The following is a 15,032-nucleotide window of genomic DNA, read 5'->3' as shown; positions in this document are numbered from 1 at the left end:
TCTCCCACCCTGGCACCACGTTAGCAGGTCTGGTTCCTCCGCTGTCACTGGCATGTGGGGCTGCACGCGTGGGGAGGTTGCTATCTGCTCCCAGTGAGCAAATTGGGAACAACTGGCTTCTTAAGGGCACGTAACTGCTGGCATGTGGCTGGACGGGTGAGCTCAATCAAGAGTGTTTCATAAAGGCACTCCCAGCAGTTGTCCTGTGCAGTGTTCACTCTGCTTGTCTGCCTGTTCCCTCTGTGCTTGCACTGAAGTCTGCTCGGCTCTTTGGGATAATAACTGCTTCAATACGGGGGCTAGCACGATTTTCTGTTAAATTTGTTCTTCTGTATGGATTTTTATCTTCCTACCTGAAGGACATACATGTCAGGATTTGTCTGCTTTTTCTCTGACTGTATCAGTTGATGTTTTTTAATCTTCCTTACTTTTTTTTGTACCTTCCCTGAAAAGCATGTGCTGCCTGTTCCCCAGCTTTGTCTCGTTCGCTTTTGAGCATTAGCTCAGTAGGCATAAATAACACTTCCAGCATCTGTGATTCTGGACAGCTCTGTCCTGTTCCGTACGTTTCCAGCACATCACTGGAGCCGTGGCTCTCAAAATCAGAGTGTGGTAAATAGTTTTGTTGATGCGTAAGTAGACATGAAATCCACATGCCTGTGCTGGCTCTGCGATTTTGCAGGCTGTAGAGCACAAAACCATTCCCTTTGTCATTGAACTGGCTCTGAATGCAGAGAGTGGATCTGCTGAGCAAGAAAAACTCGTTTTTGCACGCATGGTAATCCGAGTGAAAGCAATGAAACTTCTGCAGGTCCATTTTGTCATCAGTCAGATAACAGCGGGACACTGCCTACAGGAGACCTACTGGACTCCGGACTGCCAGTACTGCCAGACGGTTTTGAGACTGAAGAGATTTCTTTTTCTTTTTTCTCCCCCCTAGAAATCTACAGGGTGCTATCAGCTGTGTTTCCCAAACTGCTGGCCAAAGGGATGTGGCAGAGGATTTGTATAACACCTGGGTCCTGAAGGGCTCAAGGTGTTTATTGAAGTGGCTGCTGTTCTGAAGCAGCCTGGGAGGCTGTGCGCAGTGGGTGTGTGCTGTGGCTCTGTGACTACTCATATAATCACAGATTTGATTACCCCACATAGGCACTACCTGTTTGGCAGCGCTGTGGACCACAAAGATCCATCGACAGCAACAGCTCGCTGTGAGGCTGGTGGTGCTGCCCAGACAGAGCTGAGGAGAGGTCTAGCTAGACATAAGGTAAAATGAAAATGGTTTCTATTTTGCAAGTGGTTTGTTATGTATTTTTAAAGAAAAATAAGACTTGTGGAATGTGTGTGTCTCTGTAGTGCTTGTCTTGTAAATTTTAAATGAGCTGAGACAATTTCAGCCTGGGAGCCAAGAAGGAAGCATGAAGTGCTTCATCAGTGTTACCAAGTTACCTCCTGGTGGAGCACGAGCTGTATTCCCTGACCCAGAGCGTGAGGATCCGTGGCCTTGATCTACTTCTCAGCAAAGAGCGTGGGACTGCTGGCAGGGAGTTTTGTGGTCTTGCAGCAGGCACCTTGCTGCACCTCGCTGCTGCTGCCTGAAGAGATGGCGGCCTGAGGACTGGAGGTCCTGGGAAGGGCTCAGCCTGCAGTGAGACCAGCTCCGGGTTCGAACTGGGTGCCACAGTTGGATGTCATCAGCTGGACGGAGCTCTTGGGCTTGTGCAGGTTTTTGTGTCCCGAGGTCTGTGGGGATGTGGCCAGTCCTAGCGCTGCTGCTGCAAAGTGCTGCTACAGGGGCTGAGGCAGCGAGGACACCGAGGTGTGTGCCTCAGGGTCACATCGCAAAGCTCTCTCGGACCTGGGGCAGGTTCACACCAGCCATTCCCCACTCCCGCTCCGAGCTGGATGCGCCAGATCATCCCTTGCTCTTGCACGTTGAACTTTTTAAGCCTTTCCTGGTGTTTTCTGACCTTCTAATTTTTTTTTTTCACTTGTGCTCTGATTGTTCCATGTTCGCAGGACTGTTAGCTGAGTGGGAACAAGCCACCATGAAGCGTGAGTGTTCTGGGGGGAGCAGGGTTCCTGTTCTGTTACCAGCCCGCTCCTCTAACCTGCTGTGTTTGCAATGAAGCGTAGGGTTGTGAGGCGCTGAGACTGGAAGGTGATAACAGAAAACAGAGCCAGGCCTGGCAAAAAGGAGTCTGGGGTCTGTGGGTGCCCTGAGGACTGAGTCATTTGTGAGTGGTTTCTTACTCTGTGCCCTACAACGTGCCTCTTGCTGTAATGCTGGCAGATGGAATATCCTCAGAGGAGTATTTTTTCCTTTGGCAATACTTGTGTGCCTCATAAACTTCCATGGTTATAGAGCTCTTTAATGTGATCTGTTTTTTTCCTGTTGAAAATGTTGATTAGGGAGAAAACAGTGAACTAATTGTTCTGAGAAACACTTGAGCTACATAAATATTTCAGAGGATTTCAGTAGCCTTAAAAGGCTCAAAGTTGCACATGAACAAACTTACCCGTAATCGTGGTTGAAGTTTTGTGATGTGAGAAGGCTGAAAGGAGAAGTTCTCAGAAGCACGGAAGGATTTACATATGTATAACCAGGCTACGACAGCACGACACTGCGTAAGGCCATTTGCCTTGTAGATGAGCGCTAAGTTGCTCAGACACTTTAAGAAAGATTACTCATGTTTTGGTATAAATATTTTCAGCTGAAATGAAATAAATCTTGGAATAAACTTGCATGGGATGTGCTGGATGGGAGTAATGGCAGGAACACAGCTTCAGGCTTGCAGAAGCCCTTCAGGAAGAGCTGAGTTGCAGAGCTCAAAAGCAAGTGCTGGAAGGAAGATGCTTGCTCCCTGTTCAGCCACGTGTTGTACTTCATCTGGGAAGGGCAGAAGCTCAGCACTTTTGATGCCTGTTTAGCAAGAATAGGATGAGATATATTAAATATTGCCTCTGCTATCCAAGAACAAAGTTCTCAGCCTTTGTTAACTGAGGTGTGATGGAGGGGGCAAGAGGCTAGGCTAGTGTGTGAGCAGCACGGGGGCACTTTGCTGGAGACCCTGAAACATTGAATAGATAATATCTGGGCTTGGTCCACACAAAACCAGCTAAATCATTGACGAGCGGATTCTTTAGAAGCATTTAATACTAGTAGGGCTTATTGTCTAAGGAAAAGTAATGGCAACCATTCAAGTGTCAAATCGGGGGTGATTTAGAAATCCGAAGATGTTTTAAAAGGTCATAAGGTTTTTCTTTGGTAGTTGGAAGTTTAAAAGTGGGGGAAAAGAACAGAAAGAAGCTTGTAGCCCCTTTTTCTGTCTGTCACCATTTGTGACTCTTCTGGTTGAAAATTTAAGGCTTGATTTATGAATAAGCCTGCACCCTTCCCTGTGTGCTGCTCTGAGCTAATGCCTCTATTGTCTGGTGTGTATTATGCCTTTCCCTTCCCTTGCCTTTCCTTACCTTATTTGCTAATCTGTCTTCTGAGCTCTGTTCTTTCATAATGTCTTTGTAAGAGGAGCTTCCCTTCACTGTCCTCTAAGCAGATGTTTATTTCATGTGATAGTTGAGCTGTGGGGCTCTTTGCCACAGGATACTGTGGGTGCTAAAAGACTGTGTGGGCTCTGGAGGGATCTGAAAAAATTGATAGGATGTTGTTAAATACCCCTGTGTCACCTTCAGTTTAGCATTTATTTAAGCTGTACACCATGGGATGCTGGAAACATGTTGGGGGTAAATACCCGGTGTGCTCACCTTACGCTTTGACCTAGGCAGCCACAAGTGTCAGACTGAAAATCTTCTTGCTGTTCCCTCTGTGACTGCAGTCTCTTTGTGATCTCTCTTCATGTTTGCCTTCCCTTTATTACAGCCTGCATGAGACACCCGAAGACTAACTTCTGCCTGGATAAACCAGCTCATACTGTTGGTGTACTCCTGTCGTGTCCTTGGTTCCAGAAGAGTGGCTGGAGCAGAGCTTTGGGCGTTGATGCATGTGCTGCTGCTCTTGGCCTGGCAGTGATTTAGCAAGTATCTGGGCAGCTCTGTGACACGGCATCACTGCGCTGCTGCAGAAACCATTGGGTTTGTAGGCTGGCGGTTCACACAGAACAGTTGGCAGGCTGAAGGGGAGGCAAGGTGCTGGATGTCACACCCTGGGCTTTTGCTGGCTCAGCGTCACGGTTTGGTAGTCCAGGAATGGTGATTTATGACCTGCCAGCAGTTGTGCCTCGGACTGGCTGAGGTCTGCTCCTTTGGCTTGCCCAGCAGCATGCAGGAGGGCATTATTGTTCCCACCGTGGTGGCTCCCACCTGGTGCTACCGTGTTTGGCTGGTGAGAGGCTGCGGTGTCCTTCCCAGGTGCAGGCAGCCTGCAGGCAATGCAGGGCCAGTGCACACGTCTGCCCCCCAGACGTATTTCAGGCACAGCGCTCTGTAACCCGGGGATTTGCATGAATGGATTTGCATGAGCAAGGGAGTGAAGCTGCATGCACAGCCTTCAGACTTACCGTGGGTTTGGATGCCACCTCAGAAAAGGTTGCATGGCCACTGCGTGATGCAGCTGAACAATGGAGGTGCCTGTGCTCACCCCTCAGGAGTGGCTTTCTGTGTGCAGGACTGGCTCACGCCGTGCAGACAGCAGCTCAGCCCCTTCCAGCCTTAGCTTGGCAATGCCAGGGGCCTGCTCTTTGCAGCGCTGCAGCATTTTCCCCAGCTGATGAGGCAGGGACCTTCAGAGCTGCTGGGGCAGTACCTGCTGTGTTCATGCTTTCCTTGTACTGTTCTCATGGCCTTGTACCTGCAGCTGTGACAGCACAGGTATGCTGAGTGCTGGTGAGATTCACCCTTCTTCCTGCTGTCCCTGCCTTGTCTTGGACAACTTGGTTGTACTACAGCAAAGCAAAGTTGTTAGCACTGCAGGTAACAGTTATTTAAATACTTACCAGTAGCCAATGTGTGTGTGCAGGCACTGAAGTCAGTGGGCAGCACTTGCTTCTGATCAGCATGCACCAATTAGCATGAATAGTAACAACCAGAAGGGAGTTGGAGCAGATTCCAACAAGAAGTGCATGTTACTGGGGGAAAAGCATGGCATAAAATGTCATCTTTGTCTTTGTCCTTGCCACTAGCTGCGCTGGGGAGAGTGCCCAGAGCAGGATGTTCATCCAGGACCTGTCGTTGCTCTTCCAAGCTGGCCATGAGCCAGGGAAAGTTTTCCATCCCCACAGTTCAATACCTTGTTAATTTGTGTGCTCTTCCTTCAGGCAAATCTTAGTGAGTGCTGTCAGCTGTGGCAGCTGGCACACTCAGCTGGGTACAGCTTCCTGCGTGTGCTTGCAGGTGAAGAACCCTGGCTGTCAGTGTGCTGGGCAGTCGGGAGCAAGAAGCTTAAGCAGTATCAATCCCAGCGAGTACTGGCTTTCCAGCAAGAGAGGGTCTTGATTCCCCAGTATGTTCGACAGAATGACACACGGGGTATCACTGTATGGCCTTCTTTATAACCATAAACCAGTTGAAACGTGTACTTAATCCAACTGTCCGCTCTGATCCTTAACCAAAATGCATTTTTTAAAAAGTAGATCTGGCTGCTTACATGAGCAGTGCAAAGTGGTGACCTGTTGTGCTGCAGCTGACGTGGTTCCCCTGACACCCCCTTTCTGTGGCCTGGGCTGTGTGGGGCTGCTTTGTGCTGCCCCACCAGCTCTGCTCCAGGACTCAGCGAGTCCTGAGGAGCACGAGGGCAGCCACAGCGTTTGGGGAAAGGGTGCCGGCTGTTGGGGCTGACTGTGAATAGCTTTTGCTGCTTAAACTCACCCCTGTTCTAATCCAAACTAATCTGCATGTGTAGATGAGCACTAGGAATTTTCCTAGTTGTATTTTGGTTACCTCATAATTAGGCTTTTATTGGACGTGGGGACAGTTGGGCAATGTCCTGGCTTCTCTGAACTGCCAGGTCATCACTGTGCACGCTCTCCTGCATCCTGCTGAAACCATAATGTTTATACCATACTCCCCTGTGTTGACACATCACACGTGTGTCGCAACTGCTCTGCGTTTGTGTTAATTGAAATGCCAGTATTAATTGTGGAAAGTTGGTCATAGGCAAGGCAAGCTAAGCTGGAAAGGGAAGCTTTCTGACCCGGCTGTTTCATAATTGCGTGTTTTGTAAGTGCTGAACTCTGTGACGCGGGAGGATCGCGGTGATGCTCTGCGGTGGGGGGATCCTCCTGGGCTCTGGGGTCTGAGTTAGCCTCAGCTGCTTTGGCAAGGAACTGGTCTGGTGCTGCGGGGGAGTCAGGATCAGGTGCCTGGGAGAGGTGCCAGGTACTGCTTTAAAAGAAGCGGGGGCACCGCTGGGAGCTCAGCACCCTCACATTCATCAGAGCAAGGTAAAGGGAGGAGCAGTGTCTGTGTGCCTCTGCTTTCAGTGCATGAAGGTGAGGGATGCGCTTCTTGGGAAGCGTGCTCTGGAGCAGGATGGGTCTCCAAAGTCTTGCTTGTGTTGTGATGCCTGTTGCGTGAAAAGGAAACTGTTTGTAGACAGGTTGCCCAGAGCCTGTCACCCTGTCCTATCCATTCTGGCTTTTTCTGAGGCGATTCCTTTAATCGAAAGTCAGACTGGATTTCCTTGGTGGTGTTGGGGTGCTGTTCAGAACAGTTAACTTCCCCCATACAGCTATGTTTGGGGTACTTTTAGTGGTATGGGGTAGATTTAAAGCAAAATTGAAGACCGATGTATAGATAAATAGAGAAATGATAGTGGCACTTACATGCCACCAACCTTCTTATTTTCATATAATTTTCATGGAAATATTTATATTTTCATAGAAAATTTTCATATTATTTTCCTGCATGTACTGCAACTTGTGCTTTGTAGGTCACCAGTTACAGATGATATTCTGAGTTCTTTGTGTAAACATTGGCCACTTTTTCTGAAAAAAGTGTGGTTTTAAAAAAAAAAAAGCTTTGAAATGCTAAATTAGCCCATTACTTCCATGATGCTTCCAGGGTGTATTTAATTTATATTTTAGAGTGGCGCATTCCTACAGCTTTTAAATAACAACAACAACAAATCTGTGTTGCTCAAAGATACGCACCGCATGTTGAAATACGGGCAGACGTAAGGCTAGGGTGGCGTGTGGTCAGAGCTTCCTGAAGTAGGGAGCCTGAAAATATCACCACCTTGCGTCACATTGCTTTCATTCTGCAAGTGCTGGAAGGTAAATATTTTGCTGGCTCGAGGAGAAGGCAGATACTGTCTTGAGTGTCCCTCATCTCTGCTGTAGCCTCAGCTTTGGGTAGCAACGAGGTGCTGCTGTAGAGCTCCGGCTGCTCGGGGGAGGCCAGCTGGGGTGCTCTGTTGGCTCTGCGTGGGGTTCGTGCCACGTCCTCATCACCATGGTGAGGTGGAGGGTTGTGGCTGGACCGGAGGGATGGAGGAAAGCCAAACAGGGTGGGAGATGCTGGGCTGGTGAACGATGTGTGCAAAATAGGTGTGCTCAGCTAGAGACGAAGAGGGGAAGCTGTGCTGCTGAGGAGGGCTTGTAGCGAGCTGTCTGAGGGCGGTTCTTGCGTTGCAGGGCTCAGTTCAGAGCCTAAGACAACATCAGAAAATCCTCTGTGAAAGCTCTTGGTAGCTGCATTTGGAAGGCGAGGCTTGCAGGAGAGGGGAAGGCCGGGAGGCCTGGGGATGCGGGTTTGGGTTCGGGCATTTGCTGGTGGCTTCCCGTGTCAACGCGGCCCAGCCCCGGCGTCTCCTCAGCAGCGCTCCTGCTCCTTCAGGAATGCCGTCAGGTGAATCCGTGCACGTACAACGTCATGGTAACAGATAAGCTAAAATAGCAGACCTTGGTTAAGCCACAGGCTTCCTACAGCCGCTTGCCAGCACCTGCCCTGTCCCTGAGCTGTGCCCCTCGCTGCGGTGGGCGGGCGGCCTCCAGCTGCGGCCTCCACGCGTCCGCCCCCACAGGGCTCCCGTCATGGTCAGGGGCTCGTGGGGCCGAAGTTACGAGGCTGTTCATCTGCCAGGGCTGTGGGCAGAGAACAAAAGGCTATTTGTACAGCGAAACAGTGCTTCATGTTCCACACCACGTTTTAGTTTGTGTCTACAGAGCAGAGGACGCACAAACTATCATAAATGGGAACAGTCGCCTAAGTTAGCGCTCGTCTAAATCCTTTTAGCCTGCTTTGTTTGTAAATATTTGTGGCTCATCTGTGTTGTAAAGAGAGGAGGGAAAATTCTGCCTCTCTGCCCTTGTTTTAGGATGGGGACCGACAGCACTTTGTGGTTGGCTTGACTACCCTGCTGCAGACGGGGGAAGAGATCTGCACTTTGCTCATCACCTGACGAGCTGCTTTATATTCAGATGAGAGAAAGCGTGTGGTTCTGTGAAAGCTGCGTTCTCACTCATGCAAAAGCTCAGATCAGGTGCTGAGTTGTCAGAATGCGGTTTTAATTGTTCATTTTTTTTTTCCTACAACTTCTTACAGTCCTGCAAATTCATAGCATGCTTTCATTGACAACAAGATGCCCAGAGCAGAGGCCTTCTAAACTCTGATGAGACTTCCACGTACAGCCAGTGCAGCAAGCCTTTTTCCAGGAGGTTTGGAAAATCCCATCCCCTTGGTGTTATCCTCTTGGTCGCAGCTGAATGTTGGCCGTAATGCTGGGCAGGGCATTATTGAGTGGATTGCAAATGCCATCCGTATTTAAACAATTTAAAGCCATGCTTTTGTTTCCAGCTGAGCTGTTGTGCTTGAGAGCAGGGTGGAAAGCTCAAGCTGGTACACGAGGGAACATGACTATCCACTTCCACCTTCTCAGCACCCTGAACAATTAAACATAAAAGCCTTTGTTCCCTGGTGACTTCATTCTTAAGAGGCCTTTTTAATTTTAGTTATTAGTTTCGGGAAGAAGTAATGGGAATTTGTCATTGACAAGAAGGCTTCATGTCAAATGTTGTGTGAGGGATCCACTCCATAATTCATGGGCTGGGGAGTGTGGGTGTGGAAAGGAGGGTGCAAAATGGTGATGAGAGATGGCAGTTCAGTGAGACTATTGCCCCTAAAGACAGCTTTTCATGCCTTCGTGCTATTTTCTTGACCCAGATCACTACATATTTTGCTAACTCATCCAGTTATTTTTAGATTTTCTTAAATAAGAATGTGGTGGGTTATAGGTTAATTTTGAATTGCTTATTCCCCTTCCACATCGGAAGGGGCCTTGCACAGTAATAGCAGAGCAGTGCTGATTTACTTCTCTTCTATCTGTCCCTGCTTACACCTGTAAGCGTATGCAGAAGTGCTGCTGTTTCTCATGGATTCTGGGTTTTGCGTGCTGTGCGATGAGCCACGTGTCACTGTTGCTGTGCTGAGAAAGGGACCTTCCTCCCCTGCTCTAGGACGTGAATAAGAGGAAGTCTGGCTTGGGTAGTGGGGAGTCCAAATGCACTCACAGAGTAGTTGCAGGAAGACCATAGCAGACGTAGGCCCCCAAAGCACCCTGTGGTGTCTGCCAGGTCTGCAGGCCGGCGTGTTCACCTCCGTGCAGTCAGCCACTGCCTTCCAGCTCTGCTGGCTTCACACGTTCCCCATCCCTGGCAGAGTAAACTAACTGTCTGACCCCAGCTGAAGTGAATTAAAGAGCACTTGTGTCATTTTCATCTTCCAGTCGAGCTGAAGGTGTTACAAGCTGTGCTGGAGGTGTGCTAATAGCTGGGCAGCAGCCACAGTGAATGAAGTTAGCACTGGTGATTGCACAGTGAAGATAACCTCCAGCAGTGGAGATGTAGCCTGTATTCCTGCATTTCTTCTTGTGGTGGTTCTTTCTTGTAGCACCTGTTCGTGTGCACTTACAGGAGGCTTTGCAGTGCTGTCAAACCTGGCCTGCCTGGGGCACGCTGATGCCTGATGTTGGGGCTGAGCTCTGCTTTGGGAGCCATTGCCTGCAAGGGAGGCAGGAGGAAACAAAACACAATACCTCGGGTTAGCTGCAAATTGATCTGTTTTCAGTGGAGCTGCCTTCTACAGTTTACAAAAGCCGTGAGCTCTCTAAAAAAATAAACAAATTGAACTCACTGACACAGAGCAGGAGATTTTGCTGCAACTATGTCTGCATGTACGTCTGCAGGAAATGAGTCATATTCTTACAAAATCCTAAGCTGAAGAATTTGTGACTTTATATGAAAAATTCCATTCTGGGCTAAGTCAGATCTCTTCCTCTCTCTAGGTTTTTCTCAGGCGTCAGGAATGTCTTCTGACACCACTTCACCCACCTTGGAGCAGTCCTCCTCCTCTGTGCACTCACCCAGTTCCCTTCATTTGCCTGAAAATCGCAGGACAAGAGATCGCTCCCCGTCTCCCATGAGAGGGTACCTCATTCCCAGTCCGCTGCCCACCCGGCGGACCAGGACATTTTCAGCGTGAGTATTGGGGAAACTGCATTTAGTAGGCACAGCCAAATGTTTGCTTCTGGGCAGATTGCTTTCACCAGGGTGAAGGGGGGGGGGAGTTCGTTGTGTCTGGAAGATGCTTTGGCATTTTACTGCTATTTTCTTCCCCCCTCCAGTATTCTAATCCTACTAGATTTGTTAGTCTAAATTGCCTGTAGTTCTTCTACACTCTGTTTGGGTAAAGAATATTGAAAGTATTTTCCCCTCTTTAAGACTAGAGATTTAGAGGGTGAGGAAAATATACTGAGGCTCTTCAAAACAGATTCCTCTTCTCTGAAGTTTTGCTCCACTTTGTGCATTGAGCTGAGGCTCTTGGTGGACCAGTTCCCATCATTCAACAGTGTTTCTTTATCAGCCCAACCTCCTCCTTTGACCTAATCTCTTCACCACCCCTGAAGGATTAGTTCTTTCACCCCTGACACCTGTGCTGCCATCAGTCAGGTCACATTCTAGGGCTGGTTCATGACCATGGCACTTGTCAGAGGGCTCATTTCTTTTTAATGCAGCTTTAACATCTGGGGTTTGTTCAAACAGACATGTAAAAGAATGCATTGGTTTTCAAGATATGAAGGCTAATCTCTTTGATTCTGTAAAATTACGTAGTTTCTCGTAAAACAAGGTGTGTTGCTATTTGCAGTCATTAGAGATGGTGATCCTACAGCAGAGGTAAGCTTTCCCCAAGCTTTCCTGTCTGCAGGTACAGCGTGAAGCTCTGGTCAATCCTTTGTGTCTTTGGCACAGTCCTACAGTTACCTCTGTGTATGGGTGGTCTGGCAGTGCTCAGTGAAACATTAGAAACAAGATCTCAACCCAGCAACTAGCCTGTTCTGTGCTACATAATTTAGTTGGCATGTTTATTTGTTTTTTCCCTCTTTTTTTCTCCTTGCAGTTTTACCCAGCTTTTTTCTTCAAAAGCGGTATTTAAAAATGTGTGGATAAATTTCAGTGATGCTTTGTGTCATCTCTCTATTCAAAATGAGGTGAAAACGCAGCAGCAGCAGAAGAGAATTTTACTTTGTTCTGAAAGGCTTCAGATACCATAAACTTTGTAATGAAAGTATATTGCTGAAAAGAACGTAATGGACTTGATAATTGGGATTGACCTTAAAAACCAGTTCCAGACTAGCTTGTCTCAGTGGTGTTACTGATGAACTCTTTGTTATTCTTCTGAGTTGTTAATCTTAGTCTTGTTCCTACAAAATTAAAGAATTTGGTTGTTTTGCTCCCATAGTTCTTTAATCATTAATTAGTGTAGGAATCTTGCTGTATTTGCTAGCCCTGAAAATCAAAATGCTTTTTTTTTTTTTTTGTAGTCTAGTCTTTAAACAAGAGGCTTAAGTGAGCCCTAGCCTCACAGTTGTATGGAAAAGGCAAATGTGCCAGGCAGTGGTTTATTATTCAGTGGGATTATTTAATTTTGGTTCATTAGCAAGTGTGGGGTCTTATCCTTCACAGTGCTTTGTCTCCTTGAAAGATGCAATTGAGCTTTAATGGCTTATTTAGGGCAGTGAGTGCTTTTCTGTGTAATGAGCGCTTGGGGGGGGTCAGGTGTGTCGACAGCTTTATAGAACTGGAAATGAAATGATTTAATGGAAATTTAACCCTTTCAACTCCAATTTCTTTAATGTTAATATAACTTCTGCAGCAGAGCTGGTTTTTTGTTGTTGTTTTTTAATTATTTAAGACTTCAGGAAACTTGAAACCTTATGGAAGTAATCTCAAAACTGTCTCAATGCATATAACCAGTAACACCACAATCTCTTACTGAGGGTTTGGTTAAAAATGTCCCACAGAAATCATCTTCTAACATGGAAGTAACTTACTGGATAATCATGTCGCAAGAAGGTCCTGATTTAGTAACTCCTCCGTGTAAACTATGTAAGATGTCTAAGACAGTTGGCTTTGTTAATTACTGAATTTGGATCTCTGAAGATTCAGTATATTTAATGGGGCGGGGGGGGAAGGGATTTAATCACACAATTGTCAGGATGGGTTCATGTAAGTTGTTTTTCTTGATGGTGGTAAGTCATCCAAAGGGTTTGTCTAAAATCAGTGTCATCTTAAACACAAGCCTCATGACAGTGGATTAAGAGATCAGCCCTGAGTATGGGTGTTGTCCATACCAGTTAGCCTGCTGGAGTCGGTAGGAGGTGAAATACTGACTTCACTGATCCCAGTTTGGCAGGATAGCAGCAGACATTGCCTGCAGAAGGGTGTGCGTGTACTTATGTACATACATACAGAGACATTCATGTGTGCCTTCATGCACTGCATTCTCTCCATAGCACATGCACACGCTTATTTGTAAGCTTCTGGAAGTGCACACAGCACCCAGATGTACACTGGACTGCCAGAACTCCTATAATGTATAAAATGCTTACATTCAGATACAGTGTCTGAGAAAAGGCAGGACGATGCAGTAGATGGACTCAAGATGGCAACTGATGGATTATAATTTTAGCCAACATCTTCATCGCTTTTATCCCACTTTCAAAAGGCTACAGGCAGAACGTGTGCAGCCTGACACTAGTGAACAGTTGCTGCAGAGGAACACACTCACTGGGGAGCAAGCGGGGACTTGGCTGTGCTGCCTTGCTAGACATGCTGCAGCTGAAGCTGTCACATCCCCGCTCAGCAACAAACCGCTCTGTCTGCTATGTTTTTGCAGAACTGTGAGAGCATCGGAGGGCCCCATCTACAAAGGTGTCTGCAAATGCTTCTGTCGCTCCAAAGGCCATGGCTTCATTTCCCCCGCAGATGGAGGACCTGACATCTTCGTACACATTTCTGAGTAAGTTGTCCGGGTCACTGAGGAAGCTGGAGCTCCAGTTTGCCTTGATTATGGAAGGCTTGTGACACATCACGTGCCAAGAATGGTTTGTAATCTGTCACCCTTATCTTAGCACAGAGCAGTTCTGTGGATGTTACGGAAAAAGAACAGCATAATCTCTGACTGCCAGTACTATTATAAATCTGTTCAGTTGAGAACTTGTAGATGATCCTGTTAGATCTCTTAGAATAAGCTGTGTGATTTCACCCAAACAAAGAAGCTTGCATTTATGTGAAGCAAATCATCTAGGCCGTACCCTGCTTTAATTTAAAGTTTTCTGACACTGAAAATTCACTTTTTACTTTTGCACTGCTTGTATCATTACTAAAGTAAAGGTTAATTACCTTCACTGTTAAGAAAAGTAATTTGCCTAGCTTCGGTCTCAAGCAGCTTATGGCTAAACTTTCTCTGTTAACAGGTTCATTAGTACCCCCGCTTTTTTTCCTTGAACACAGATTTATCACTTCTGAATATACCTTCTGAAAAATTGAACTTTTCAAGTTCCTCATTTTTTTTCTCCAGTCTAAAACAATCTTTTCTTTTCTAACTGTGCTGCAGGATTTAAATATCACTTAAAAATAATGAATATAAATGTATGGATAGTTTCAGGATACAGAGATAAAAATCTCTTCCACGCTCCTGCTCTGTTTCTCTTTCTATATGTCCCATAATAGCATTAGCCCTTCTAATCCCTAGTCTTCTGCTGAATTGCTTATCTGCTCTGACCTCTGCATCCTCTGCAGTGTGAGAGTTTGGTGCAGTCCCAGATGCAGTCTGTCATCCCCTGGCAGCAGGGTCTGCATTCCTGGCTCCCGGATACATGACTTCATATTTGGTTGCACTGCAGCACATCTGACTGGAACAGGCCCTGCTTGCCAAGGCATCCAGATTGCTCTGTGACCACGCTGTCGTCTTTATTTGTTTGGCTCATCTGCAGCATTTAGTAGACAATTTTATATTTGTTTCCAGATTGAGATGTTCACCAGCATGGAGGCTGAAACTGTTTTCTGCGGGCCTGTATTAAGATCACTGAATGTTTATTTTCCAGTAACCTCTTTTAGATCTGTCACCATGTTTAATCTGCCTATTGCTTACTATGTTGAAGCTGTATAATCCTCGTTTTTTGTTTGGAGTGGTTATCCAGTGGTAAGTCAATAGAAGCCTTACCAAATTATCCAGGTGGCCCCAGTTATCTTTCCTGCTCATGTGGTTAGCATGTGTCCTTTGAGCACGTTGGCCTTCTTCCAATTTTTCTGAAATGTTTACTGCATGATGGACCATTCTGGGTACACGTGCTGCTTCTGCTCTCAATCCCACTCCATTTCACTGTTTCTGTTTAAGACCCCAGCATGTCTCCTATGCTGAGGACCTATATGACTTTTTTATAAAGGTTATTTTTTGACTGCAGTGCTTTCAGTGGCCTGTGTGAGAGGCCCCATCTCACAGGTGGCCCCTCTTGTGGGCTCTGCTACTAACCGTATCAATCCTGGATGCTTTCAAAACGCTTTGACTCTGAGCCATCTCTATACTATATTTAAATGAATATGGCCTGGATGTGGCGTGCCATCTTTCCCCTTTCCTTCACCCAATCGATCTATCCTAAAAACAGTATCGAACAAGTCATTGTGGTTGTAAAGGTTCATGAGCAATCGCACTTCTTGATGTATTTTCAGCATGTTTATTTTGCTGATGTGTGTCGTGTTCTCTGTTTACCCTCACTCGGCCATGCCCTCAGCCTGCCCCTG

The 15,032-nt window shown here is 46.8% G+C and overlaps 1 protein-coding gene across 6 annotated transcripts in view; it reads left to right on the top strand.

Moving 5' to 3' along the window:
* The window catches only part of CARHSP1 (calcium regulated heat stable protein 1), a 33,986-nt gene that overhangs the window by 6,515 nt on the left and 12,439 nt on the right, over positions 1–15,032 (top strand). For 3 of the 6 annotated variants that reach the window (XM_082772155.1, XM_082772157.1, XM_082772156.1), the window contains exons 2-3: positions 10,235–10,427; positions 13,126–13,248. In XM_082772155.1, the coding sequence (XP_082628281.1) occupies positions 10,255–10,427; positions 13,126–13,248 (296 nt within the window). In that variant the 5' untranslated portion in view covers positions 10,235–10,254. Of the gene's footprint in view, positions 1–1,149; positions 1,265–8,548; positions 8,610–10,234; positions 10,428–13,125; positions 13,249–15,032 lie in introns of those variants that run through there. The other 3 variants (XM_082772153.1, XM_082772154.1, XM_082772152.1) reach the window with 2 other exon arrangements.

Source organism: Aythya marila, assembly GCF_965140915.1.
Source record: "Aythya marila genome assembly, chromosome: 15".
Classification (NCBI taxonomy): domain Eukaryota; kingdom Metazoa; phylum Chordata; class Aves; order Anseriformes; family Anatidae; genus Aythya; species Aythya marila.
Note: the sequence above shows the minus strand (reverse complement) of the source record. Positions and strands in the feature narration are given on the sequence as shown.